The 27,346-nt window shown below is 41.5% G+C and overlaps 4 protein-coding genes and 1 long non-coding RNA gene across 9 annotated transcripts; 1 reads left to right on the forward strand and 4 right to left on the reverse strand.

Moving 5' to 3' along the window:
* Positions 1-1,919: 1,919 nt before the first annotated feature.
* Positions 1,920-8,666, reverse strand: LOC103977104 (F-box/LRR-repeat protein 4). 5 transcript variants are annotated; one of them, XR_010488110.1, is made up of 3 exons: positions 2,889-8,666; positions 2,614-2,707; positions 1,920-2,224 (listed from the first exon to the last, which is right to left on the reverse strand). XR_010488110.1 is itself a non-coding variant. In XM_009392524.3 (2 exons), exon 1 carries the CDS (start codon positions 4,403-4,405, stop codon positions 2,927-2,929), a length of 1,479 nt encoding a protein of 492 aa, XP_009390799.2. In that variant the 5' UTR covers positions 4,406-8,666; the 3' UTR covers positions 2,325-2,707; positions 2,889-2,926. The 5 variants fall into 5 exon arrangements, 2 of the variants coding, with proteins under 2 accessions (XP_009390799.2, XP_009390798.2); XR_010488109.1 differs by having other exon boundaries at positions 2,614-2,716; XR_010488107.1 differs by having other exon boundaries at positions 2,614-8,666.
* A 1,231-nt stretch (positions 8,667-9,897) lies between these two features.
* Positions 9,898-12,678, reverse strand: LOC103977102 (uncharacterized). The gene is made up of 2 exons (XR_010488114.1): positions 12,538-12,678; positions 9,898-12,439 (listed from the first exon to the last, which is right to left on the reverse strand). It is a non-coding gene; the product is annotated as an uncharacterized LOC103977102 (long non-coding RNA).
* On the forward strand, positions 10,315-13,499 carry LOC103977103 (inorganic phosphate transporter 2-1, chloroplastic). Its single transcript, XM_009392522.3, has 3 exons — positions 10,315-11,043; positions 12,015-12,206; positions 12,292-13,499. The coding sequence occupies exons 1-3, from the start codon at positions 10,315-10,317 to the stop codon at positions 13,108-13,110; spliced, it is 1,740 nt and encodes a 579-aa protein (XP_009390797.2). The 3' UTR covers positions 13,111-13,499.
* Positions 13,500-15,223: 1,724 nt separating this feature from the next.
* LOC135615689 (protein-L-isoaspartate O-methyltransferase-like) lies at positions 15,224-18,768 on the reverse strand. The gene is made up of 4 exons (XM_065114535.1): positions 18,406-18,768; positions 17,266-17,536; positions 16,159-16,323; positions 15,224-15,564 (listed from the first exon to the last, which is right to left on the reverse strand). The coding sequence occupies exons 1-4, from the start codon at positions 18,559-18,561 to the stop codon at positions 15,314-15,316; spliced, it is 843 nt and encodes a 280-aa protein (XP_064970607.1). The 5' UTR covers positions 18,562-18,768; the 3' UTR covers positions 15,224-15,313.
* Positions 18,769-19,259: 491 nt separating this feature from the next.
* Positions 19,260-26,857, reverse strand: LOC135615685 (elongator complex protein 3-like). The gene is made up of 9 exons (XM_065114521.1): positions 26,324-26,857; positions 24,184-24,253; positions 23,860-24,032; positions 23,503-23,677; positions 22,414-22,580; positions 21,531-21,750; positions 21,344-21,448; positions 20,115-20,267; positions 19,260-19,494 (listed from the first exon to the last, which is right to left on the reverse strand). Exons 1-9 carry the CDS (start codon positions 26,785-26,787, stop codon positions 19,336-19,338), a joined length of 1,686 nt encoding a protein of 561 aa, XP_064970593.1. The 5' UTR covers positions 26,788-26,857; the 3' UTR covers positions 19,260-19,335.
* Between the last annotated feature and the right edge of the window lie 489 nt (positions 26,858-27,346).

Below are 27,346 nucleotides of genomic sequence, written 5' to 3' on the forward strand. Positions count from 1 at the left end.
AAGTCCAATTCGAATTGAGTTGAGTTTCGATAATGATATTTTCATCTAGAGTGTTTTCTTACTCATCACCAGGTCATCTATTTCTCATTCAACTTATCATCTATTGTATCGGTAGCTCGAATGTCTTCAATTTTTTCACAATCATAACCGAATACTATCTCCATGTATAGAGTCGACTTGAGTTGGCAAGCGTGTTTCCAATCTGCTTAAGAACTTTGAATGAGTTGTCATATCAAATTTTGTTGATCTTCCTCTTTAGCAAGAGGAACATATTATCATGTTTTATCATCCACTTGTAGCATTACCTATCTAGTTGAGGGAGGGAGTGCAATGGTGCGATAAAGATAAACAAGTCCTGAATGAACTTATAGATATATTGGCATGCCCATCCTTAGCCTCGTCCACTCTTGGATCATTTTGACTTTGTCTGGGCCAATTTGAATTTTTCCTTCACTTATGTGTCACGAACTTAACTAGAACTGCTTAAGTCATAAGACACTATTATGATAATTATTACTGACTTAGTTGAAATTATCTAAGTTATGAGACATTTTTATGTCGATGTCATATACGTAGTTAGGATTACCTAAGTCATGATGTACCCTTGCGCCAATGTCATAGACTTAGTTGGGATTGCTTGAGTCACGAGGTTCCTTTACGTTATTCATCCGCAAAGGATTAGCCTAGTTGCAACCTCATTCAGGTCCTATAGGACCTATAAAAGAACAAATCGATTAGTTCGAAAGCGAGCGATGGACAAGTTTCGACGTGTCACAAGGAGGAATCTTTACAAACAATTCAGCAAACACTCAGGAAAAAATAAGGACTTTAAAAGGCAAACAAACAATCGCAAGTTCGTAAGCAATTGCTCAAAAGTCCAAATGGTATGCTTAGCCACCTGTACAACACTTACGTGTTTTGAAGGCTATCTTCCATGCATCTTCTTCTAAACCTCAGACTTGATGATAATCCTATTAGAGATCCAATTTAGTGAAGATGATAGTAGGTTGGAGCTGGTCCAATAGGTTGGGGATATCAATTTTTCACCATGATTTTGTTTAAGGTACGATAGTCAATGCATGTGTCATTCGTCATCCTTCTTTAGAACCATCAACGTTAGTGATCCACAAGGAGAATAACTCCGATTGATGATGTCATTCTCGATTAGCTTAGCCACTTATTATAGGATTCGTTCTCTAAAATTGAGTTTTGGTACATGCTAAGATTCAGTAGTGGTGCATCGGAGATGAGCTATATTTCGTGCTCTACCGTTCACCACGAAGGTAGTGTGCTATTTTCTATACTTGTTGATGAGTTCTTATAACCTTCCATCATCATCCTCTTTCTTGCATGTTGCTCACAAGGTTAAGGCTTGTGACCCTACCTCAATTGACTAGATGAGCATTAGCACAAATTCTTGGCATCCAATCATCATCCTTTTTGCTTGGCCGGCTATCATGACATCGATGACATGTTTGCTCTTTTCTTAGTTGATGATGAACCTTATGCCATCCTTCTGAAACTTGTATTGCTGGGGTTGGTAAGTAGTAGATAACATCTTAGTCTCAAAGGTACAAAAGATTATTTGGCATATATCAAGGAGCGTCACTCGTATTGCAAAGTGACAGCAAATTGATGTATTTGTTGGTGACATATGCCGAAAAGATTATTCGGCATATGTCAAGTTGAGAAGAATGGAATGGGGCTGCTTAAACCCTTCCCTCGACGAGATCAAAGCCATGAATGAATGATCTAAATGCAAGACTGATGATGCTGGTGGAGAACATCGAGAGATCCCGGGTAATGCTGTTGTTACCTAACGAGTCCTTCATCTTTGTGAGGAAACATCCCATCAAAAAGGGTACCTAACGTAGCATCATCCTCTGTGACATGAACCAATCATGTATGTCATACATCCATCCATTTAACTTTTTTTATCATCATATCAAATAAGACGTAATAATACTAGAATCCATACTACATTCCATCTTCTCTTTATCGATGATACATGCGCATCATAAACTGGGAGAAGGTGATGAGAAAGAAAGGAAGAACATGACCACTTACTTTCGGCCCATTCATCAACTAAACCATGAAATTAATTGCCTTCATCAACAGTCTTGATAGGATGAGAACCAAAGTGTTTTTGACTATTTGGTCACATTGGGGAGTATTAAAGCAATATACCCATTTGTCGTCGGAACATTTGTATAATGCCTGCCGGCTGGGTTGGTTGGAAAGTGAAGAAATCAGAATGTTATCATCAAGAAAATACATAAAAGACATGGTATTTTCTCAATCCTTTTTCACAAAGGAGAGAGACAGAAAAAAAAAATCATGATGTTTCATCATAATTGATTGCTCTCTTGTAAGTCATACATACTAGCTAGCTAGCATATACAATCACTAAAACAAGGTACAGATGCAACAAGCATGAGTATAATGGCACTACTCTTTAGATAAGGAAGGTTGTCTGCTAGCAGAAGTGCATCACATTTTTTATAAGAATTTTTATTTTACAGTATGAACAACTAAGAGACATATGTAGTAACTTTTATTTATTTGCAAGAAAGATAAAATTAAGTTGCTTTTATGGCTTGGATAAATATGTACCTCCTCCTTTCTCTGATCAAACCAATCTTAATCCCTTTCTGAAACAGCATCTATCCCTGACTTTGCTCTCCTCAATTGGTTGGGGAGGATCCATCTGCATTCCCTGAATTAGTCACTGGAACTTAAGATGCAGATGCAAATATGGTGGGTTCATGGAATGTGGCACTATAGATGCATCACATTTTGTTAAGGTGACTGACTACAAATCATCTGAGTTACTTCAAGAAAGAAAGATCAATTAATTTCTTGTAGAGCTTATAGATAAAAGTGAGTACCCTTCTTTGTTGCTGGCATGTGAAGAACTTTCTTCTGATCAACCAATCTTGATCCCTTTCTGAGACAGCCAAACTGCAGCAGCTTCATTGACTTTGTTTTCCTCGACCATCAATTGCCTCAATCGGCAGGAGGCATTCATGACCAGCATCTCAACAGCATCACTGACGATTCCTGGGCACCAAGTGATGTCGACGACTTCCACCTGCTTGCCACAGTGCTTCAGCAAGGAACTCAATGCAGCACCCGTCAGTGCTCTGCACCCCCTCACCCTCATCTCCACCAGATTCCTGCAAGAAGCCAGCATCGATCCCACTTCCTTGTCGGCCAAACCCTCGTTGTGGGACAAGTCCACCCTCCGCAGCCGCTGCATGCTCTGGCTGAGGCAGGTCAGCAGCCCGGACTCCTTCTCCACCACATCGCAGTTCACCAGGGCGAGCTCCTCGATCGCCGCGCCAGCGGGAGACCGGGCGAGCGACCGGAGTCCGTCCCCTGTGACCAGGCAACAGCTGTGCAGGCGGAGCGCCGCGAGCCGGTGGCCCCCAGGCTTGCCACTGTCGCCGCGGTCGTCGGCCGCGATGGCGAAGAGGTGGTCGTTGTGGAGGTCGAGCGGGAGGCGGAGGTCGAGGGTGCGGAGCGCGGCGCCGCGGCGGTGGATGAAGTGGTGAAGGGCGTCGCGGCTGCCGCCGTCGTAGAGCAGAAGGGAGGTGAGGGCGCGGCAGTGGTCGGCGGCGTGGAGGAGGACGCGGTCGGCGATAGCGCGGCAGGTGCGGAGCTCGAGCACGAGGAGACCCGGGAGGCAGAGGGGGAAGACGGGGGAGGAGGGGCCGTCGCCGGTTCCCTCGCAGGCGCGCAGCTGCAGCCACCGGAGGCCGGCGCAGCGGCGCCACAGCCAGGAGAGGCCGCGGTCGGAGGCGCAGATGCCAGACAAAGACAGGCTCTCCAGCGGCAGCAGCATGAGGGCCGACCGGTCCCCATCGTCGTCAGCAGCCGGCGGCAGCTGTTGCGCTTCTTGTCGAAGGGAGGGGGGGCGCTTGGAGCGGGAGCGGACGAGGGAGAAGGACTTGAGGGAGGGGAGGAAGGAGAGCCAGCGAAAGGAGAGGGGGAGGAGGGAGGCGATTTGGAGAGTAGTGAGGCCAGCGAAGGCGGTGGAGGAGGAGAGTAGGGCGGTAGGGGATAGAGGGGAGGCCGGGAGGAAGCGCAGGTGGGCGAGACGGGAGGAGCAGGCGGCGGCGGCGATGGCGAGGAGGAGGTCGTCGGCGGGGTTGTCCTCGTCCACGACGGTGAGGTCGGTGAGGAAGGGGTAGTGGGAGAGGATGGAGGGGAGTGATGGCGAATTATTGCTCGGAGAAATAATCGGGGTCGTTTGATGTGGGGGGATGCGGGGGGAGAGGGAGGTGGTGGAGGAGCGGAGGAGGCAGAGCCAACGCTTGGAGACGAGGGAGACGGACGGGGCGGAGGAGGGAGGCAGCCGCCGCAGGATCTCCTGAACCAGCTCATCACACAACACCATATCCATCTCACCCTCTTCTCCTCCTTGCCTCTCCCTTTCGAACTCTCTCTCCCCTACCACCTCTCACGTTTCGACGGACGATGAAGGGAGGAGGAGGAGGAGAAAAGAGGGAGAGGAGGTTGGGGATGATGGCGACGCGGACGGATGGAAGAAAAAGGTGGGGAAGGGAGGAAAGGAGGAGAAGAGACAACAGAGAAGTGTGGCGGTCCCACCGGCGCTGCCGTGTGGCTGAGGAGGCGCCTCTCTGGACTCTGCTTTTGCCGCCATTGATTCATCAACCGCCACCGTGTTCGTTTCACCGCTACCCCTCTCAGCTCCCACACGCTTCTTCTCTTCATACCCGTTCCGTACACGCTAAAATACCGGAAAAGCCGCATGGGACCCACTAGAGAGCACCACACGAAGCAACCGCACCGTGTAAGATGCTGAGTACCCTTCCCGGCCAACTCATACCCGTCGGTTCTACCAGACTGATGACTGCAACAGTTACTTGGGGCCCACGCAAGGGAAGGAACAGCGACTACGAAGGGGTAGAAGTCCTTTCTCAGTCCGGTTGGCAAGAAAAAACCAGCTGAAGCACAGGGTTCAATTGTAATTTTGGTTGGTTCAATCTACCATGCCTTTTAACTCTTAAGATTGGCACAAGTAATTTAGGTTTTATGTACGTACGACTCACCATGCAGTGGTGGGTGAAGCAGATCACACTATAACATCACCATGAAGGTGGCAGCCATGTTGTCAACTTTCTTCCCTGTGATAATTAATTCCTTTTTCCTAACAAGAAAATGCTGCCAACTAATATTGGAATTATCTACTGGTCAAATCTCATGTGGCCAGTGAGAAGGTTCTCATCATGATGACACAGGAGGATGCATAAAACAAGTTTGGTTCCTCAATACCATCAGTAGTCAATTCTGACATATGTCTATTCCCTCAGCATGTAGCTCTTCATGCAAGCAAAATGATAATATAGCAAGTGTGGATGATTAATTTAGCTTAAGAACAACCATGAATTTTATTTTCATAGATTGATTTCACAAGCAGTGTTTGGCAAGTCATACTAAATAGCATTACTCTCAAGTAAAAGGACATTACAGAAAAAATTAAGTAAAGGTGGCATACAAGTATCTGATTGCAGGCACAAAACCCACCAAGATAAATAAAACAAAAGTAACCAAACAAGGTCATTCTTCCAGTTGGGTCAAGCCTAAACTTTTAGAAAGGCTTTCAGGTTGATCTTTTCAAGTCCCATATTCTACCTAGAGCTAAAGGTTTTGCAGGGATTAGCTTCCTAAGTCTTACCTAATGAAGTTTCAGAGGAAGCAAGGAGAGCAGAATCAGATTCACTTCACATTGGAAATTAAGACCACACATGGTATTAGCCCAATGAATGAAAATTTGCTCTTACAACTTTGGAAAAGGAGCCCCCTGATGTCTTTTTCTAGAATGGAATTGTGTTGCAGGTCAAGGGATTCATGTGGAAAATGTGATATTTAATCTTTAAAGAAGCAGACTCATGCAGATAACTAGCAAAGAAGAGGAGGCATATATTCTTGACAAATTGTTCTCTTGGAGATAATGTTGATATGTGATTTTTCCTAATCTATCAATTCCATCAAACATATGGCATGGAGTAAACTTTTTTCTTTAATCACATTTTTCTCTTTGTTATTATTTTGTCTTCTGAAAATTAACAAGCAGCCAGAAATAAGTTGCTATATGTACATGGTATTCCTGGGAGAAAGGCCAACATCTAGGTCGTAAAAAAATACAATTGCAGCAACCCCAGAAAACATATTGCATCTAGTGAACTCTTGTGCCTAGCAAATAATGGCATAATACCCAATCTTTTCGAGGGCCACGGTAAGTATATATTCACATGTTGTGGGTGGTCCAGAACCTAGAACTTTTGAGCTGATTGAAATTCCTATCTATCATACCATGATCAAAGAGCTTATCTAAAATTAGTTCAAAAGGATCATCAAACTGTTGACTTGATAATGCTAGATGACTTTAACCTATTTAATAATATACAGATGAGACTTTGCACCAAACCTTTCAGCATAATAGCATTGCAAGTGAATTTTTTGATGGACAAGGATCCAATCTATGTGCAGAATTTTAGTGGGTCATGAGGGAAACTACACTGAGCATCAGACAAGAGGTTGCCTCTGGCCTACAACAAGTGTGAAGGAACCTCTACATTAATTGTCACCATCTGCTTACCATGCATGCGACCAAGATTCTTACAGAATTAGCTCAAGACATTAACAAAATCATATTTTCTTCCTATTAAATTTGTTTAGGATAAAAACATATGTTCAAGTCTCTAATTTTCCTGATCAGTGAATTTATATAAAACACACTGCATCTTTTAGAGTTATAACATTATATGAGCTAGGATAAAGTCATATACTATGCCAATGACTTATCTAGAGAGATTCAACAGAAACAACCAGAAATATCTTTTTTCCCTGTTTCGTAATCATGATAGATTGATATGTGGAAGGCTACATAAAGTTCATTTCTTGTAATCTACATGAGCAGATCATCTAAATATGATTGTAGAAGAACATGCTCAAACTAAAATAAAGTCTCATTTGTATCCATGAAACCACAGCACAATTTAACCATCACACAAAAAGCAAATAAACAGTAGCTTATGAGGTAGGCAAGCTTTATGACAGGCTACTAAGCATTACAAGTATGTTTGAAAAATAAGTCACATGGTAAATATCCATCATGATCATAACTTTTAACTGATTGATTTTTCTTGATGCACTAGCCTGCTTGACAAAAGTTTGAGATGAGACCAGATAAATAATTAATTAGTATTGTAGTCAAATCTAAATATTAGTTAAAAATTCTTAAGCTAGCTTCTCAATTTTGTTTGAAGTATCTGTTTGCTTTCATGTGTTTACCTGCTAATCATAATGTGATTTGCAGTAAAAAAAACATAGTAATGTATTTCTTGTATGTTCCATAGCATTGCACCAGTGCATGTCAAAGTATCAGATACATACCTTCAGTGATAGAAGGGAAGAAGCGTCAAAGAAGACCAAACTTGTAGCACCATCGATTTGTGAAATTTGTCATATCAAGTGAAGGAAATAGCATCGAAGAGAATAACAATCAAGGCGAACTGTTGCATCGGACTTTGGCTAACATGAACATTTCAAACCTCTGTTTATATGTCCAGACACCCAGTTCATGATCCGACTTGACAGGATCCTTAATAGAATAACTGATCTATTAATTTCATTGAGTTTAAACTACTGACTCCAAATGCTTAAGCCAAAGTTAATTGTTGTACCATCCATCAAACTCTTATAATCCAATTCAAAATTTTCAACATTGATCTATTAATTTCATTGAGTTTAAACTACTGACTCCGAATGCTTAAGTCAAAGTTAATTTTTGTACATCCATCGAACTCTTATAATCCAATTCATATTTTTCGACACATCCAATGTGATTAAACCAGGATGTAACAAGACCCGCAATCCATCCCTCGATGATACACTGTTTTCAGCTCAATGAATCCATGGAAATCATTCTGAATTGGCCTCAGGTATAGTGGATTCGTATTTAGGGAGAGGAAGAAATGCTAACCGGTCATGATAGAGCTCACAATTCATATGACTGTCTGTGCCCATGCAGTCCAACCGGATAAAGCTCAAGTTGGTAGGCAGGGATGCTGTGCCAGTGGATAATCTTCTCTCTTCAGCATTGCTGCATCTCTCCTGGGGATGTGTAATGCAGGCAGCTGTGCCTTCTCCCCCCCGTCAGTACAACTGCATCAACGATGACACTACGGCGAACTCTGTAATTGCTTTGAGTGCTCCACGCATAGGGAATTCTCACGGTCGGAAACCTTCCCCTATCTACTCCAGCGGTGGCCTCTACATTCCAATTTCCGACCTGGAGGGCTACGATCAGCGGAAGGATGGTGCTCCCCAGCCGCGCCACTGTGATGATGAGCTGCTCCACCACTGCACTGCCTTGAGCGTCTCCCTAGAGCTTCGGCTCAGGCCACATTGAGGCTCTCGATCCCCTTGTCCTTGCGGAGGTGGTGGCAGTAATCTCGCAACAGAGAGGAGCTTGTCGGGATTGTGGTTCGGAGGGCATTCCCATCCCCCGAGCGAAGGAGTAGATGCCAGACGATGGCTTCACGGGCGGTAACCAGTGGTCGTCGATGGGCACCTCGAAGCAGAGGATCGAGAAGAGGGAGAGGGCGGATAGGGTTTTCCGGAGCAAGCGGTGGACAACGATGGGATTCGCAAGCTCTCTCATATTTGGAAATTAAAATATTAAATTATTTTTATTTGTTTTTTATACCAAAAAATTATTAAGAAATCATATAAACCCTAATAAAATATTTAAAATTCATTAAAAGTGTAAGTGAAATAATAAATTACTAAAAGTTTTATTACAAGTTCTAGTGAAATTATAACTATTAGTATATTAAAAAGGCAAAGTATATTGCACTCTAAAATATGAAGAGTGATAAAAAAGAAAATTTAGTTTTTAATCTTTCTTACGTTACTTGTTGATTTATTTTCTCGAATATGGTATTAAAGCAAAGATTGTTAAGGAAATAATTAATTTAATTCTAAAAAAATAGAAAGAAAGATCGACTACAACAATTACAATTACAATTACATTTACAATTACAATTACAATTACAATGATCGAGAAAAACATGAAAAAAAAATAAAAAGTATTTTTTTATTTCAGCTTTAAAAAGTAAACTGTAATATAATTTATGAATCCTCTTATTGTTTTGAGTAACTTGCAATTATCAAGATGTAGTAGCAAAAAAAGTATAAGATGTATAAAATTAAGATGAAAACTGCACTTCCATCAAAAGGTACAAAAAAAAAAAAAAAGAGTTTTAGAAGGTTTTAAAAAAATGTCAGATTACGAAAAAAAAATGAGATGTTTATGCAATGTCATAAAAATCTGAAAGAAAAGTTTGGATGATCATAGCGAATAGTTTTACCAATTTAATCAAGTAACGTATGTATTTGCTTTAAAAAAGAAAACCTAGTGACAGAGAAATTTGTTTATTACTGGACATGGTTGTACAGCACAATATTATAGAGGCTAAGATCTACTCTACAAGCTGCAAACCTGTTGATGGCCTCTAATGCCACCATCTCGATCATCAAACGATCTCACTGTTGTTGCTGCAATGGATGCAGACTTGAAAGCAACTTTTGGATCGAGTCGACAAAGCTTTCACAAGCATGTTCGGCGGCCACCAATGTGTTCTCGTCCTTGTTCAAGCTTGTACTTATTTGCGTGCGTGTTCAGGATAAGGGGAATCTCATCTCTTAAAGTTTGGGGAACCAAACAAGAACAACAAAGAATAGGTGGGGCCTGAAACCAGGAAGAGTTGCATATTCCTTACTCATTTGCTTGTGACCTGCAACAGGTATGATTGCACAACTCGTTTCTCATGCATTTTCTTCGTAATTTGGCATTGTGCTTTGAGATTCACATTAGAACTCTCACCAATATACATAAAGATCTATGAAGGGTTAATGTATACAATCTTATCTAAATATTAAAATAATTATTTTTATGATTGATGTATACAATAGTAAGGAGCATCCTCTATATATATATATATATATATATATATATATATATATATATAATGTTTGTGGAAGTTGTAGATCAGGAGGGAGAGGTGTCGTCTCATTCCCACCACTCGTTGGCAGTGAGGAAGCCGCCACCGTTCGACCACCCGCGAGACCACAAAACCCAAAAAGACCCCCTTTGCCCCCTACCAATCGCCATGTCCACCACTACCTCCGTCCTCCCATGGCCACCACCACTGCCCCCTCCTCCTAACCTCCTCCTCAGACCAACCTCTTCCCTCTCCGCTCTCGCTCTCCTACTGCGTCGTCATGGTTCTCTCTTCCCCATACTTCTCCTTCGCGAGACACAGTGGAGTAGGAGGAAGTGGTAGAGCAACAGCAGCTGTGGCTTCCGCTTTCATTCTTCGAAGGCCGCTTCGGCGACTGCCATCCCACCCTCGTCCCCCACTCCATGACAACTCCTCCACGAAGACCTTCCCTTGCTTCAAGTCTTATCCTCTCAGACCCGCCCTCGACAGGCGCCACCTTCCTATGGCCACCCTCTCCTCCTCCTTCTCCGGCGCCGACGACGGGCCGAAGCCCGTCGTGGAGGCCAGCACGGAGGAAGGGGAGGAGCTGCCCGAATTGGCCAAGGCTTTCCACATCTCGTCCAGAACCGCCTCCGCCGTCTGCATCCTCATCGCCTTCGCCGCGCTCACCTTGCCCCTGGCGATGAGGTCGCTGGGGCAGGCGGCCGACCTGAAGACGAAGGCCCTGTCGTACCTCACCCTGCTCTCGGGCTTCTACATGGCGTGGAACATCGGGGCCAACGACGTGGCCAACGCCATGGGGACGTCGGTCGGCTCGGGGGCGCTAACCCTGCGGCAGGCCGTCATGACCGCGGCCGTGCTCGAGTTCTCGGGGGCCTTGCTCATGGGGACGCACGTCACCAGCACGATGCAGAAGGGGATCCTCGTAGCCTCCGTCTTCCAGGGGAAGGACACCTTGCTCTTCGCAGGGCTGCTTTCTTCTCTCGCCGCAGCTGGTACTTGGTTGCAGGTCTACTCCCCTTCCCCATCCTCTTTACCATCATCGAGTACTAGATTGCGTTGCACTTGCTGCCATCGCTCACAATAATGATTTCCCAGCTTGAGGTTAAAGTAAACCTTTTGAATCTTCTGTTGAACTAATTGTATGTGTCGAAGACATCTGCACTATGAAATATCAAAATGCAGTTTTATCGCAAATTGCAAAAACGATGATCCACTTCTCTAATAAGCATGCGATGAATGTGAATTTAGAACATAGATTCCACCAGAAACAGAGACCAAGCTTTTGTATTACCAACTGCTCTTCTCTTGGATCTATATAATTAGTGAGAATATATTGCGTAAATTTAGTGGTGTCTGGAGACCAAATGACAATTAATGCAAGGCATCACTAAACACTAGATGCACTACATTCAGAAGTATTTTTGTAGAACATGTGGACTTCAACTAGATGTGCAATTTGAGCTTCATACATAGCAGCTTCCTGTGAAACAATTGATACATCGAGGGTTTGGTTTACTAGTGTTGTTCCACTATAAGGTAGCCAATGCCTGGAAGCACTAGGTGGCTATTTGGTCACCAGATGTATGCTTTATATTTAGGTTCAGAAGGATGTATGTTTCATGACTGGAAGCCCTAGGTGGCTATTTGGTCACCACTTTCACCTACATCAAATTACAATATCATAATCTCTCTCATTTATGATTTGCATCTTCATCAAGAATGAAAAATAACCCAAAATTACCCACATTGTTATATGCCTTACATCGACTGGCTTATAACAATATGTTTGACAGTTGTTCCAAACCCTAAGTAGACTAGTTAATTCACAAGTACTTCTAATGGTACTGAATTATAAAGGCAGGGCTCATCGACCATCTTTTTTCTTCAGATAGACACAGGTGATGCCAAACCCCTAATGTAGTTATATCTGCAGTCTATGCTACATGTTTCAACAATGATCATCTAATGTTCGTTCAGGTGGCATCATTTTATGGATGGCCTGTCTCCACTACGCACTGCATAGTAGGAGCCATGGTTGGGTTTGGGCTTATATATGGGGGAATTGGTGCTGTCTTCTGGAGTTCATTGGCCAGGGTGACTTCCTCGTGGATCATCTCCCCTGTCATGGGCGCAGCAGCCTCATTCATTGTCTACAAGTGCATACGCAGAGTCTGTGTCTTCATCCACACCGGCAGTAACATAATTGCTTGCGTAATTTAAACATCTGTTAATGGCTGACCTGTTTCTCTTGTAGTTTGTATACAGTGCTCCAAATCCCGGGCAGGCAGCTGCTGCTGCTGCACCTATTGCTGTGTTCCTGGGAGTTACTGGAATCTCCTTCGCTGCTTTCCCCCTCAGCAAGAGCTTTCCTGTTGCATTAGTTCAGGCCTTGGCCTGTGGCACTGCAGGTGCAATTATCGTCAGCAGAGTCATCCACAAGCAGCTGGGCCATCTGCTAACATCAGAAGCAGAGAAAACACCAACAAGCGAGAAGCCGCACCTCGAACACATCGGTTTCCTGACTAACGTCGCAGGCCCCACTGGAGCGCAGCTAGAGATCGTCTATGGCGTCTTCGGCTACATGCAGGTCCTGTCAGCTTGCTTCATGTCGTTTGCGCATGGAGGCAATGATGTTTCCAATGCCATCGGGCCACTGGCCGCAGCTCTATCCATACTTCAGGGCGGAGCAAGCAGCGCTGAGATCGTCATCCCCACTGATGTTCTTGCCTGGGGTGGGTTCGGGATCGTCGCAGGGCTCATGATATGGGGATACCGAGTCATAGCAACCATCGGCAAGAAGATCACTGAGCTCACTCCGACAAGGGGCTTTGCAGCAGAATTCGCAGCAGCCTCGGTGGTCCTTGTGGCATCGAAGCTTGGCCTGCCCATCTCAGCAACCCACACACTCGTTGGTGCCGTGATGGGCGTCGGCTTTGCCAGGGGACTCAACAGCGTCAGAGCAGAGACAGTGCGCGAGATTGTTACTTCTTGGGCAGTGACCATACCAGTTGGTGCAGTGTTGTCTGTCTTCTATACATGGATCTCCACCAAGCTGTTGTCATTTTTGATCTAAGCTGTCCAAGTTGACAAGGGAGCTTTTGTCATAGTCTCCATTGCCTGTAACATTCTCTTTGCATTTGATCCAGAGCAGTCCTGCACACAAGAGCCAGAGGTCAAGAATTACATACAAGGTTAATGACAAGCTCATGACCAGGAAGCATCATCCGGTTATGCATTGCGGCTAACAGCTCATAATTAGGATTATATCTGCTCCCTGCATCATCCCAGTTTCTGATTCACTTGGTTGTTCCGTTGATAGTTTCTGCGCTGTTGTAAGAGGGTAAATCAAATATTCTTGTCATCATAAAGCTTCTTATTGTCTCTCTCCTGTATTTAGTTTGGACCCATTACTTTCTTCGAGACTTAAAAAGGACTCATCAAGAGAATTATGTTCTTCGTTTACAGAGGTAGTGTCTCAATTAGTTCGTACTCATGGTGTTTTATTGTCCTCATGCCAATTGATGTGGACTACATTTTGCAGCTTCCCTGGTTCTCCCGACCAATATAGTTAGACAGATACCCACCATTAGTGATAATTCATTACCATTGCTTGTTTGCCTATTAGAGATCACTATTTATTAAGATATGAGACAGACAGCCCTCCTCAATTACTGCCTTTAGTTTTTTTATCCTACTTACCCTGAACCAAAGATGTAATTCAAATATTTTCTAATGCCCATTAGAGATCACCATTTATTAAGATATGAGACAGGCAGCCAGCCTTCCTCAATTACTGCCTTTAATTTTTCTATCCTACTTACCCTGAACCAAAGATGTAATTCAAATATTTTCTAATGCTTTAGGACTCCTAATTACTGAATTTTACAAAGGCAAGTGTTCACCACTAAATTCTCAATCAAAATCTCAAAAGCTTTGATGACGAAATCCCCTACTAATGATTACTATTCATTAATACCACTTAAAAGAAGATTAAATGGCATAATACATTCTCTTGGTTGTATAATAGCACTATTTTAATAGCATTTTAATTGTATAGGTGACAATGAGAGATTCAATGGATGACCTTGGATTAAGAGTACCATGGATACTAGATCTAGGTCGCATAGTGATTGATGAAATCAAATGGTGTACATATCAAACCAACTCATGTTCAAATTGGCCAGTCCACTGAAATGGGCACATGATTTCCTAGGGCGTCGACTAATAAGTAAATTTATCTCAAGATAATCATATGCATGATTTGCAGATTATAGTTTACAATCTTAGCAAACCTTGTTAGTGTTCCTTTTTTCTCTTATGGCGCCATCCATGTCTGAAATAAACTAACCTCCAAGAGATAATTGACATGAAAGCTCTCAAGCTACGGAAGATTTTTTTTCCCGTGAAAAAAAAGTGACAAAAACAAGATTTGATTCTAAAATTTTACAATCAATTATCAATATATTTACCAATTAAACTAATTAATATGTTCAGAATTTGTCAAATAAGATATTTAACCAGATCTGATACACTGATGTTGTAGCTCGATCACGAGGACACGGAGATGAAGAGTGACAGAGTGAATACGATTCGCAAACAAAAGAAAATGTCAAAGCCACAGAAAAGAAGAGGCGACCGCTTTGTCGAACTCGGGGCATCGAAACCGTGCTGACACCAGGTTTATCACGTCAAGAACAGACCGCCGAATAGAATGACTTCATCGGGTTCAAGACAAGCAATTAACATATCACTAAATAGGTTTTGAGATCTAAAAAAAATCTCAAGTAAGCCAAGAATAACATCCCGATCTTTACATCGCAAAGAGTGAAGAAACTGCAGCATGTATCGTCATGGAAAGTAGAACATGCGTAACAGAGAGGGGTAATACCTGCCTCTCGAATGACGATCAAATGAGAGATCGGAAGCGAGCGCCGCCTCCTCCTCTTAGAGATCCACGACGCCAAGAGAAGAACCTTGAGAACGGGAAGGGTTTGGTATTTAAAGAATTGGTTCGCCACGTGTCTGGTTCGGATATTGACTAGACGCAAGAGAGGCCGAACAGTACCAGACCTGCAAACGGGTTCGTAGTACCCGAAGTGGATCCGAACCCGTGGACTAACGGGTCGAAATAGCGGGTCCAGCGAGTACGGGAGGAGAACAGAGATCCTTATCCAAACCATGCGAAGGAAACACAAACATCACTTTTTAGGGGTTGTAATGGCATCATACTAAGTCGTTCCACCTGGTACATCTATAGTTGAAGTCCCACACTGCTATTAGTAGTCTTGAAGCTGTGCTGCACGGCTCGTCAGGGGGACGAAGCGCACGGAAGCCTCACTGTAGACGTGGACGGAGCCGTCGTCATTCTTGTCGACCACCTTAAGATTCTGGAAGAAGTTGCCAACGGGGATCACCATCCTGCCGCCAGGCTTCAGCTGCTCCAGCAGTGCTCGAGGGATGTCGGGGGACGCAGCGCCAACGTGGATGGCGTCGTAGGGTGCCAGTTCAGGCCATCCTTTCCTTCCATCTACGGCAATTACAGAAGAACAGAGGTCATGAAGAAAGAAGAAACTTCCTAAACCCTCTTCTTTCACTCAATATATGTGTCTGAAACATTAGGTGTTTCAGAGATTTCACCTACTGGCAGCATGTATTGAACAACACAATAAGGCTAAGTATCAACAATGTCAAGATTGCATCAAAACAAATGACAAGTAGATAGACATTGTCTACGAACGTAAACTTTTAGATGTAATAGTTCCATCCCTTATCTATTAGCAAAGATGTTGTACTGGATTTGTCTTTTCTTATCTATTAGCGAAGTTTATAGTTCCATCCTTTCACTTTCAAACCCTCAAAAAAATATTTTCTCAAGTCGCCTTCCTCGGTGACTGCTATACCATTATCAAGCACAATATCATCCCTCCAAGGAGAGAACCTGTAAGCACTCTTTGTCAGTGTAAAACACCCATGAAGACCATCAGATTGACATACCTTTATTGACTATCCTCAACCTTCCCAACTCTTCTATTGTTAGAATTATTTAGGTCTGCTTTATATTCCACAATAATGAAAATTATGCTGAAGACATTCTATACCAAGAACAGAGAAGTTCATGTACCAGCAGCATGCACAGAGAGGGAACCTTCATTCAATAAAGATGATGCGGCACTTCTCTTGATGCTGTTGATGGAAGAAGCAACCAGTTCAGGAATGTGTTCAACTCCCACAGTGCGGCCTTGCGGCCCGACCATCATTGCAAAACAAGCTGTCAAATATCCAGTCCCTGTTTCAAAATCACAAGCAGGTGTCAACTTAAATCCGCAATGGCAATGATGAGTATAAACCTAATCTCTCATACCTTACAGCAGTAATAAATCCAAAAGATGGGTGTGAAACGAAAAATTAGACGATGCTCAAGAATGCATTTAACCAATGAGAATTTGTGGGTCAGTGACAACATTTTTTTAAATAACTTTGCGCGAACACAGATATTGTGTGCTCAAAGCTTAACACAAGAAAAATGCCCCACCTACAGCAGCTTCAGTCCAGGCGATTTCTTCTACATCATTCAGTGCTGATGTATCGTATAATGTTTGCAATTGCTAGATAAGATGCCCAACCATATTTTTTGTCCATTTAAAAGAACATCATGCCGAAACAAATTATAAAAGGACACAAGTACTCAATGACTAAAGAAAAAGCCCAAACAAATTATAGAAGTACTCAACCAAACAGATCAATGGGCAGGTTAGGTTTAACATGCTATAATAAAACAAATTCCATGAGAACAAACGTAATTAAGAAAAAGACCTAAACAACCCTTTATAAACATCTAGCATCATAAACCAGTATAGCTATATATTATAGCAGATACTTAATATGTGCCTAATTCCAAAAAATCATCAAATTCACATTTGTAACAGCCTTATCAAGTTAACAAAAGCCTAACACAAAAACAACGAGGATAATAAGTGTTATGTATCACAATTCCATCCTCGTAAAAATACATCCTCTCAAGTGCTACTTTTTTCATATTGTTGTCGTCACCTACAAAAAGATAGAATGCTGATCATATGTGTGCAGTTTGCCAGGCACGCTAATATTTTTTATCCCAATATTAACTATAAAGGTAATATTGATGCAAATGGTATCCAATTTAGAAGAAAACCATAGCAATTGATGAATCAGAAAAATAAGCTCACTGGCTAAATGATGTATAATGCACCTGAGCCAACATCCAACGCACGCATTCCAGGTTGTAGATGTTCTTCCAGTAGTTCGAGACAAGTTGCATGCATGTGAGGTGCAGATATGGTTGCATTATATCCTATTGGCATAGGGCTGTCAACATAAGCTGGACTTCCTTCAGGTACAAATAGGCCTCTATCGACAATCTGCAATACTTCAGCAACTTTATCTGACTTGATCATACCATAGTGCTTTAATTGCTCCACCAATCCTTCGTTTTTATCCATCGAGCCTTTTGTAGAGAAGTGCTGGGTACAAAAAGGGGAAAAAAGAGTTTTTCCATAATAAGAGAGAAAAACAAAGACACAAATAGTGTAGCAGGTGACTCTTAATTGAACAATTAAAATCTAATAGCTGACAGAAACATACACAGACTCGCACCCACACACACCCACCCAAAGAACAGAAATAAACTGAGAGATGCATCGATAACAATTATACAAACTGATGTAATGGTCACAAGTTTTACCAATGGAAAGCAGCACCAAAGAAAGCACATATCATAGGACTCCCCGAGGGGAGAAATGATAAAACTCAAAGTGCAAATAAGAGGAGAATCGACAGAGCCTACGGAACCATCATAGTTTTTTTAACTTGATATCTTTAAGCAATCAGATTTAAGCTGCCAGCATTCTTGCATAACAATAAAGCTAGCTTGTCAGCACTAGTAACCCAATATATATGTATACAGCTAGTTTTTGCTCTGATACCATGATAAAGAGGATGATAAAGAACACCGGATGTAATAAAAAGTGTAGACTCTGATGCCAATGATAAAGACCATCAATCCCAAAAGCTAAACCAGTTAGAAGCACATCCTACATTAAATTTCAAGCAATTAGAAGAAGCAAGGAGGAGGCTCACTTTTTTTGCGTGTCTGCACTTTTGGCTATCAGTAAAGAGCAATACTTTCATATAGATAACAATGGGTTTTCTTTTAGTAGCCTCCTTAGGAACAAATCCCCTACATGATTCTACTCAACAAGTGCTAAAATACCAGCAGTAGCTTCAATATTAGGGTGCTCGGCTAGTAACTTCGCATGATGCGGATTAGGTTTAAATCTAAGGAAGAATTTACATGGGAAAGGAAAAGATAAGATGAGGCTAGTCGCTGTACCTCCATTCCGGACGAGAGATTGAAACGGAGGGAAGCACGGGAAGAGAAAGCGAGAGAGCGGTGTTGGAAAAGGGAGGAGTAGAGCGGACGGGGACGCGACAAGGCGACGGCAGCTAGCGCCACTGCGTAGCAGCCGGCGTGAGGCGGAGAGAGCATCGCCCCGGTGCTGCCGTATATAACCTAGTCGACCGGGGTACCGCTGTCGCTCTGGCTGATGCAGCCACGGGTAAGTGCCACCCTCGCGGGCTGCTTCGTCGACAAGTGGCCACGTTGCGCAGCGCCCGCGAGGACCGCGAGGTGGCTTAGGTCGGTCGCCGACTTGGAGCTCCCTCGGCTGCCAATGCGAGCCGGACCTCCATACTTGAAAGGGCAGCCCAATTAGGGCACATAAAGGTTCCCGCCAGACCGATCCGAGCCGAGCCGGCCCATTTAATCATCTTTAATTTAATTCTTTTTATTCATTGAAATCATCCTTGGATGATGTCTCTATATAATAAGCTCTTTGGAGCTTAATAAACATTGAATCTAATTACATAGATTTCATTGAATCCATTTTCGACCATGAATCCCAAACATGACCAGCAACAAGATCTCAGATCATGAATCCCAAACATGGTAAGTGTTTATTAACAGTCTAAGCACGAAAGTTAGGGAAAGTTAGGGCAATCAATTTAATCTTAGTACAATCTCTTATTTTCCACCAAAGATAAAAAGCTGTTCTTGTGAAGGAAATATCATACCAGTCTCCACAAGTTTGAGTCATTTCGTGCATTCTGAGACACTGAGTTTGTGACAGATTAAAAAGAACTGCTGTGTTCAGGATGCACAAACATACAGAATGGCAAGAACAACAGTTGCCAGTAAATCTCACAAGCTTGTTGATTTTAACTTGCAAACTCTGATGAAGTATACATGTGTATTTTCATGCCGTTATGTTACATATTTTACCATGTAAGGACCTTCAAGTTCATACCCCAATTTTCTGTAATAATGGCGTGTTCCAACACCCGAAATTACAGCTAATTTTGTCGACCGGTGTTCCCTTCGAGCAATCCTTTCAGCTTCTTCCATCAGGAGTGTCCCATAACCCTGCAAGATGATGAACAAACTAGTAAACGGCTCTATGTTCCAAAACTAGAATGTCAAGATGAGCTTGATATAACACGGAACAATAAAATGTACATGAAAACTACAGGTGAGAATGGAGTTCATTTCATATACTATAAACTAATAATTAACTTGAAACAATAACGAGATACAGAATATGACTTTTAAGTTATTGCAAGTGAACATTCTAGCAGAAGCCCCCTTGATCAATACTATTCATCAAGCAATTGGATTTGCAACTTGTGGAAGGCACTTCAATTTTGCTTCAAGCAAAATCTGATGTACTGACACAAGTTTAGTGGAAAAACTACACAAAAGGAATTCCCTGATAATTCTGGAAAGACCTCTTGTCTACCATTATTTCATCAAAGGAATATGCAGGTGTTCTTGAACAAATAGAAGGCTAATATTATCGGACAATGTGGGGCACAGGCAGCTAATCTGTGACCAACAAAAAGGACACAGAAGTAATAGAAGGTTGAAACCCTAGTAAAAAATATACGTGATTCGTGTATAAGAGGCCATATTTGGTGACTACTCTAAGCAGTTGAATATGTGGGTAGTAAACTTAAATGTAAATGAACAGAAGTCATAAAAAGTACCTGATGCTGCAGCTTATCAGCATCGCGCCCATGCACAGGGACTGCAGTTCCATAGACATGAAGTTCACGAATGATTGAGCACCTCCCCATAAGTTCAGGGCATGTTGTGTTGCGTCCACATTTACGCAAACGCAACAAACCAACAAGAATATCCTGATACATGAGCAAAATCAGAAAGTTGAGGTTTGAGCACAGATTCATGAATAGTGTGGAAATAGAAAGAATGTTTAACACAATATATAATGCAAATTAATCTAAAGGAGCTAACCATCATACAGAAGATGCTGAAAATAGAATATAAGAACTATTCTATTGACGGCAACTATAAGAGGAGAACAGCAGATATAAAGTTAAAACTAGTGAAATATAACATCCAGATAAATGTAGAATCACACTCAATCCAGCATTTTAAACACTTAGGTAATTAAAGCATTCTCATAGCAAGCTAACATTCACAATGTATGTATGGAAAATTACATAATCTAGTAGACAAAATACAACTATTTAACAAACAACATTCAACTCTATTAGGGCTGCATGATTCAGGTAAGTCTTGTTTAAGTTTTACAAAGAAAAAAAACGAAATAGCTAACTTTCATTTGGTATATTGAGTTATCAACAAGACCATGCTGAAACAGGACGTCATCAGATTCAAGCTGCATCACACCCATTTAGTTCATCATGTTGAAAGTATACATGAATTCAGCAATTACTCGAGCATATTGAGTCTGCTAATTTATTTTATAACCAAGACTGCACAAGTCAGCTTTTCTGACACTGCTCAAAAAGTAAGATACAGCTTAAGGCTGTTCAGTGACCCCATGGATTTTTCTGAAGGATCTGAAAACATGAAAACCTAAAAGGCCTCATGCCAATCTACCAACTTCTCCCATCAAAAAAATGTTACCAGAAAATATATACTTGGCTGGATGCTAGCTAAAAAATTTACACATTATAAGATCATAATTTTTGCATCAACTGCAGTGATGCATTACATGCACATAATAGGATCATATAAGTGAAGCACTTGGAAATTTCATATTTATTACAGTAACACACAAAGTGAAGCTAGAAAATTTCAAGACTAATATTGGTAAAGGCAACAGTAAACAACTTCAACAACATAAAACCAAAATAGTACTTAGCTAAGCAATTCACAGTCCACAAAATTGGAAACTCTTGTTATACAACTGACAAAAACATGTAAAAATGTAACTAGCAGCCAATACCTGACGTGTATCTTCATATGACAGGAAGGTCTCCCAGCCCTCATTTGCCGCATAATCACGCCGCACAAGCTCAACTTCATCAGGCTTAACTTTGTGGTGGATGTCCTAACATAATTTGCACAACATTTGTCATTCTCTATATTTGAATCTTGGATTTTATAGTAAATATGGATTAGAATAAACAAACCTGTATGCCAGCTTCACGTGTTCTAACATCTCGGCATTTCAAGCCTAAATCTTCCATCCGTGCCAAAGCAAGCTCACGTAGATTTCCTTTCTCAACTCCAGAAGTAACAAGGGGCATAGGGATATCTCTTTGGACTCTATAAACACGTGTCCACGGTGGTACCATTGATAGAATCCTTGCAACAATGTCTACCAGGAGCTCTGGTGGGTAATTCCTATACCTGAAGAAAATATTAGGAATTAAACATCCATATCCCAACTATCATCATTAAATTTTAAATCTGGACAAGCAAGCTTCAAAAATGTTAAGATGCCAAATGAGGAGATATCAATTATACCACTGTCTTCAGATAACCAAAAATGTATCAATGTCATATAAAAAGAACACTAGAAGTTAAGGTTCTAAATACCATCCAGACCGGTCCATACTGGACAGTATTTACAGATCCAATGGGAACTAGGATGCGGACAATCTCCTTTTGGGTGGTTCAGGTCCAATAACCCTCTATCCGACCTGAACTGGGCCGTAAACCCAGTCCACTCTATTTTGTAATTGAGGTTTAAACTCCTCGCCTGTCATGCGTGCACAACTGCACACTTGCGTCCCTCATGCCGCCTGCCATTGCTGGCCGCAGGGTACCTCCTCCTCCTATAACTCCAGCTCTTCTCCACCTTCTCCTCCTCTTCCAGCCCCCTTCTAGTACCAGTATGGCCAAGCCAAGGACCCATATCCGAGATTTACTATGGTATGAGATAACATGCACCACTATACCCTAGTTTATACCTTAAAATGAGACAGCTTGGAAATAGAAGGTTTACATGCACTTGAAATATTTTCAAGGGTAGATGGTAATGTGCTTGTAAATACTGAAAGAATATTGTACCTGCCAGTTTTCCATAATTCATAAAGGCCAGTTCCTCGAATCACAAGTGTTGGGTAGATTTTAAGACCATCCGCCCTGAAAGCTGGGCTTTCAAAAAATTCTTTAAAACTTTCCAAATCTCTTTCAACTCCAACATTTGGAAGATCAGGCATCATGTGAGCAACAACCTAAAAGCCAACAAGAAACTTAACAAAGTCAGGAGCACTATGCAGATAAATCATTCTGGACACTGCACCACAAAAAACACTTCAAACCTTGGGGTATCATCACAGTTAATGAAGACGTATTCATAGATATCAAAAATAAAGGTAAAAAAACTTGCCAACAAATAGAGTGAAATATTTACCCATAGTATTAAAAAAAGAGAGCTGCCATCCAAACTTTCACTATCACTATAAGATTGGCTATACATTACAACTCAAATTGACAAGGCTCTGTGAAATATTTAAGAAATGTTTTCACAACCAGCAGTCAACCGGCATCATCTCTTGGGCTTGTGCTAAAAGTCAGCTAGAGACCAAAGAGAATTGTCTCAAGAAAAACCCAAAATGTTGGTAAAATATAAAGAACTTCTTAGTCACAGTGTAAGTTTGCAAAATCAGGACTTGCAAAAAAATCCAGATGAAGAGGGAAGGGTAAGTTTTGATTTTTTTTTTTTAATATCTTCTCTAATGTAAGTCAACTAGCTGAGAACATCAACCAAAATTATTAGTACAGCGAAAATTATCTAATACCTTACACTCTCACAGTATCAGTTTTACATGGAAGGTAACAACAAAGGCAACAGATAGGTAAATTGTCCCAGGCAGACCATGAAAATCATGCAATTTGTCTACATGGCACCTTAGTATTTGGTTATGACTTGAGTAACTAGGCCAACATTGTAATCCAATTATGAAGTTTGTAGCATCCCATGTAATTAACTAATAAGTGAATCTCAAGTACCAACTAAAAGAATTAAGAAACTATAAAATTTTCAATTTTACAATAACAGACTACAAGCATATCAATAGTTACGAGAAACATGGTAATATTTTGATATAGACAAGTTGAGTGTGTTCTTTTTCTTTTGGGGGCGGTGGAATCCACCTTAAAACCAGCGTCTTTAGCCAAGCAAAAACAATCAGCCACAGCAGCAACTGTATGGCCTCTATTTGTGTCACGAGCAACATCTTCATACGTGCTTTGAACCCCTATCTCAAGACGGGTACACCCATAAGACAACATTTGACGTAGATGCGGTCCCAGACAATAATCAGGTCTCCTGATAAACAAGTAAATAATAGATTAGCTGATTGAGAAGAGACCTTAAAGACACCTAACAAAAAGTGACCTTCTGATACTTGCATAAATAAACTTAAAGCTCTGTACATCTTCAATTAAATACTTAAGAGGTCTTTGAAAATGTAGCATAAAGCAACACAGGCAAAAGATCTGAATTCTCACGTTTCAATTGTCATGCCAATACATTTAGTTGCCCCATGCTCTGAATAACGTACAGCCTCCTCAACATTGGCAGAAGTATGTCCTGATAGAGCATCATGAAGATTTCTAATAAAATAATCACGATAATCAGCAGGCAGTGACATAAAAGTCCCTCCCATTAAGATGAACTCAACCTGCACATGGTATCAGAGTTAGATTTTGAAATATTATGATTATAAATATGAATAATAATGATCATATATTGAAGACTATAATAATATACAGATAGAGTCCAATATGCTCGATATTCTAAAACCTTTATAATTATACTGTAGAAACATAAACCTTATCCACACTGTGACCTAGCCTTTTCAGTTGATCTATTCTGCTTCTAGCTTGGACATATGGATTGTATCTGAAACCACAAAATCAGCTAGCATTAGTGCATGCATATACAAGAAAAGAAGATGGTGATGAAAATATCAGAATTGATCAGGTGAGGAGAAAAAAAGATATATACTGTTCATGACTCATGACTGCCTAAATGGCTCCTACCCCACTAGAAGGAAATCCAAGAAACAATAACCTAAACATGGGTCCAGATGGTATATATAAAAAGACAAAGAAGACAAATGGTTGAGAACTGGAGCATATTGAAATAAGATCTTCTTTGTTTCCAGGAGCTATTACAAAATTGCATGTTGGTGTCAAAAGATTTCCTAAAACAATAAGGCTCGTCCATTAGAATCAACACTTCGTACTACAATATTCATATGAGAATCAATTAGTCTAAAGCTTTCTATCTCGCTCGGCCATAAGTGTAACCGAAATGTAATCCTTTGTGAATACCATGCTGTAACTAGCACAGTATTCATGGACCTAAGTATCAGTTTTAAGCTACAATATTAATATGAGAATCAGCTTGCTTAAAGCTTTCTATCTGGCTCGGCCATAAGTGTGACCGAAATGTGTTCCTTTGTGAATACTATGTTATAACTAGCACAGTGATCATGGGCCTATTTATCAATTCTATGCAACAAATGACCCCAATTCAGTTGTCCATTAAAATACCCTGTTAGAGCAGCTTATCTTCAACTTGAAGTTTGAGATAAAGGCATGCTCTTTTAGATTGCTTAATAGATGAGAATAGCTAGAATTTTTTTCCAGCTCACTTGGCTGTAGAATAATGGTACAATGTAGCCTGAGAGTTAAGGATCAAGCTTGGCAAGATTTAAACAACGTGTACATCTCTCAATGCTTTAGATGATCTCAGTAGTCCCTTCCATGAATTTTTCAGGAAAGTTTGGATTATAATCCAGTGGAATGATGCCAAGAAGTTTCAACTATAAATGAACTATGAAGGAACCAAATATAGCTTAATCATGTTCAGCTCCATTTAGACCCATAGACATACGCATGCAACATTTTTTAATATCTAGCTGGTGCAATTGCATGTATCAACCTTCAATTAATGGTGTGGATCAAAACTTCTGAAGCCGCCTTGATGATGCTCGGTAGCATATTTCACAAGCTGAGAAATACAGTCACAAATTTTAGAACAAATTAACTTTTGGTGATTACATAAATTTGGAATAGTTGGATCGGAGGACAGCTTCCTATGTTCTTTGATGGTGAACAAGGAGGTCAAATGAGTTGCCTTCCGGTAATAGGTAATAAGTAATATGATGCACGATATAAACAGTTAGACCTTGAACAGACCACAAATAAGAAGACACTAACTTCACAGAGAAGAATGAGTATATTTATTGCACAAACTCTTTCCAGCTATATGCTTCCGGTTTCTTCTAACTTAGAGCTATAATTGGTGTAGGAAAAGATTCATTCATCTATAAGACCCCTATTTTGTTTATGAAACTTTACAAGTTATCACAAAATACTATTTCTTTCTATATTGAGAAACATTATTGAATTAACATATTTAGAATTTATTTCTCTTATTTGTTTCACATAATGTAAAGATTCTGCTTCGAGTTCAGATGGAGTTTGTTTGACTCACTGGAAGACTGCCTTTCCAACAAGAAACTAGAGGACCTTCATTGAGACTAAATTTGGAATATTTCTCTTATTTCCTGTGCATATTTAAAAATTTTGCTTCAGGCAAGGATCCAAGCTCTGACACTTCTAATTCAGGCCCAAGTACTTAATACTAGATCTTTTCACCAAGAAATTATCGATATGGGAGGTAAAATCTCAGGTCAGATATAATTAAGCAAAGATTGGCTTTTCCTGAACATAATTATTTGATCAAATAAAGCCATCGAAACAAGAAATCATCATGTACTAAGCATAAAATCCTACTCCACAATGTTCGGTGAAGAGGTCTTTTTCTTGATGTACCACTAAAAGTATTTTCTTACAGCCAAAACAATCTTTTTTTTATATATTTTCTCCCAGAAATCTTGATTCAAATAACAATCAACAAAAAGGGTATCCGAGGGGCAAGCGGAAAAGACATGATGAATACCTGGCTCGGATGGCTCTCATGCTGGTAGGCTCATAACCAGTATATGACTGCGTGCTGTACTCAAAATCCGAATCGGGGCCACCAGGGCAATACACGCATATGTTCCCAGTGGTGGCGATATGGGGGCACCGGTGCGGCTTCGACATGACCGCCACGACCGCGATGCCGGAGGCGGTGCGGACGGGCTTGGCGCGGAGCTTTGGGAGGAGCGCGTCGCGGTCCGCCTCGGGTACCGCGGCAATCATCTCGACAAGCTTCGGGGCGCGAGCAAGGCCGTACTTCCTGCAAGCGGCGGACTTGAGGGCGTTGAGGTCGACGCTCTCGCCGCGGCGGGAGCGCTCGGCCATGGCGGAGACGATCTCGGCTATGGCGCGGACGCGCGCCTCCTCCTCGGAGATCCCCAGCGGGATGGAGACGCCACCGCGTCCGGGGTTCGGCTTCTTGCGCGGCTCCGGCGATGCCATGAAGTCGGTGCTTTGCGACTCGAGTAGGAACCGCAGTCGGGAGAACGAGAACGTGTCGCGAGCTCTCGGAGATTGGTACGCGCTTAGTTTAATTAGGGTTGTAAGGTGGTCGAGTGAAACCTGAGCCTGAATCGAACTCGAGTTAGCACAACGCTTCCAATAAATTATTTTTAGGTCCTTCGATGAGACACCATTTTTCAGATCATTAAACAAAAAATACTTTAAATAAAATAAGATATGTGAGTCTTAAAAAGAAACATTTGCCCATCTCAACTTTAAAGGTAAAATCGAAGACAAAACTCGTTCTCGATATTATCTTTATTAACTACCTCTACATAACATCGTCAACTTTATCGAACCTCATAAATGGCTGCTAACTCTCCTCCCCTCGTCGTTGCCGTCGTTACTTCAACGACCACAACCCCCTCTTCAACACTCACATCTTATTTCTTCTTCACACGTAACCTTTGTGGTCAATAATAAAGGCATAAATGGAGGGGGGTGTGAGTGAGAACAGCGAAGAAAATGCTTTCGTCGTTTGGTTACCTTTGTGTATAGC

The sequence above is a fragment of the Musa acuminata genome, chromosome BXJ1-3 (assembly GCF_036884655.1).
Source record: "Musa acuminata AAA Group cultivar baxijiao chromosome BXJ1-3, Cavendish_Baxijiao_AAA, whole genome shotgun sequence".
Taxonomy (NCBI): Eukaryota; Viridiplantae; Streptophyta; class Magnoliopsida; order Zingiberales; family Musaceae; genus Musa; species Musa acuminata.

Coding starts and splice junctions, on each gene's coding strand:
- LOC103977104 (XM_009392524.3), bottom strand. CDS start 4,405: ATGGATATGGTGTTGTGTGATGAGCTGGTTCAGGAGATCCTGCGGCGG.
- LOC103977103 (XM_009392522.3), top strand. CDS start 10,315: ATGGTTCTCTCTTCCCCATACTTCTCCTTCGCGAGACACAGTGGAGTA. Junction 11,044..12,014: donor CAGCTGGTACTTGGTTGCAG/GTCTACTCCCCT, acceptor ATGTTCGTTCAG/GTGGCATCATTTTATGGATG. Junction 12,207..12,291: donor TCTACAAGTGCATACGCAGA/GTCTGTGTCTTC, acceptor TTTCTCTTGTAG/TTTGTATACAGTGCTCCAAA.
- LOC135615689 (XM_065114535.1), bottom strand. CDS start 18,561: ATGCTCTCTCCGCCTCACGCCGGCTGCTACGCAGTGGCGCTAGCTGCC. Junction 17,537..18,405: donor ATCTCTCGTCCGGAATGGAG/GTACAGCGACTA, acceptor TTTTGTACCCAG/CACTTCTCTACAAAAGGCTC. Junction 16,324..17,265: donor TGCGTTGGATGTTGGCTCAG/GTGCATTATACA, acceptor ATTTTGAAACAG/GGACTGGATATTTGACAGCT.
- LOC135615685 (XM_065114521.1), bottom strand. CDS start 26,787: ATGGCATCGCCGGAGCCGCGCAAGAAGCCGAACCCCGGACGCGGTGGC. Junction 24,254..26,323: donor ATGAGAGCCATCCGAGCCAG/GTATTCATCATG, acceptor TTGTGGTTTCAG/ATACAATCCATATGTCCAAG. Junction 21,449..21,530: donor CACGTGAAGCTGGCATACAG/GTTTGTTTATTC, acceptor AAATTATGTTAG/GACATCCACCACAAAGTTAA.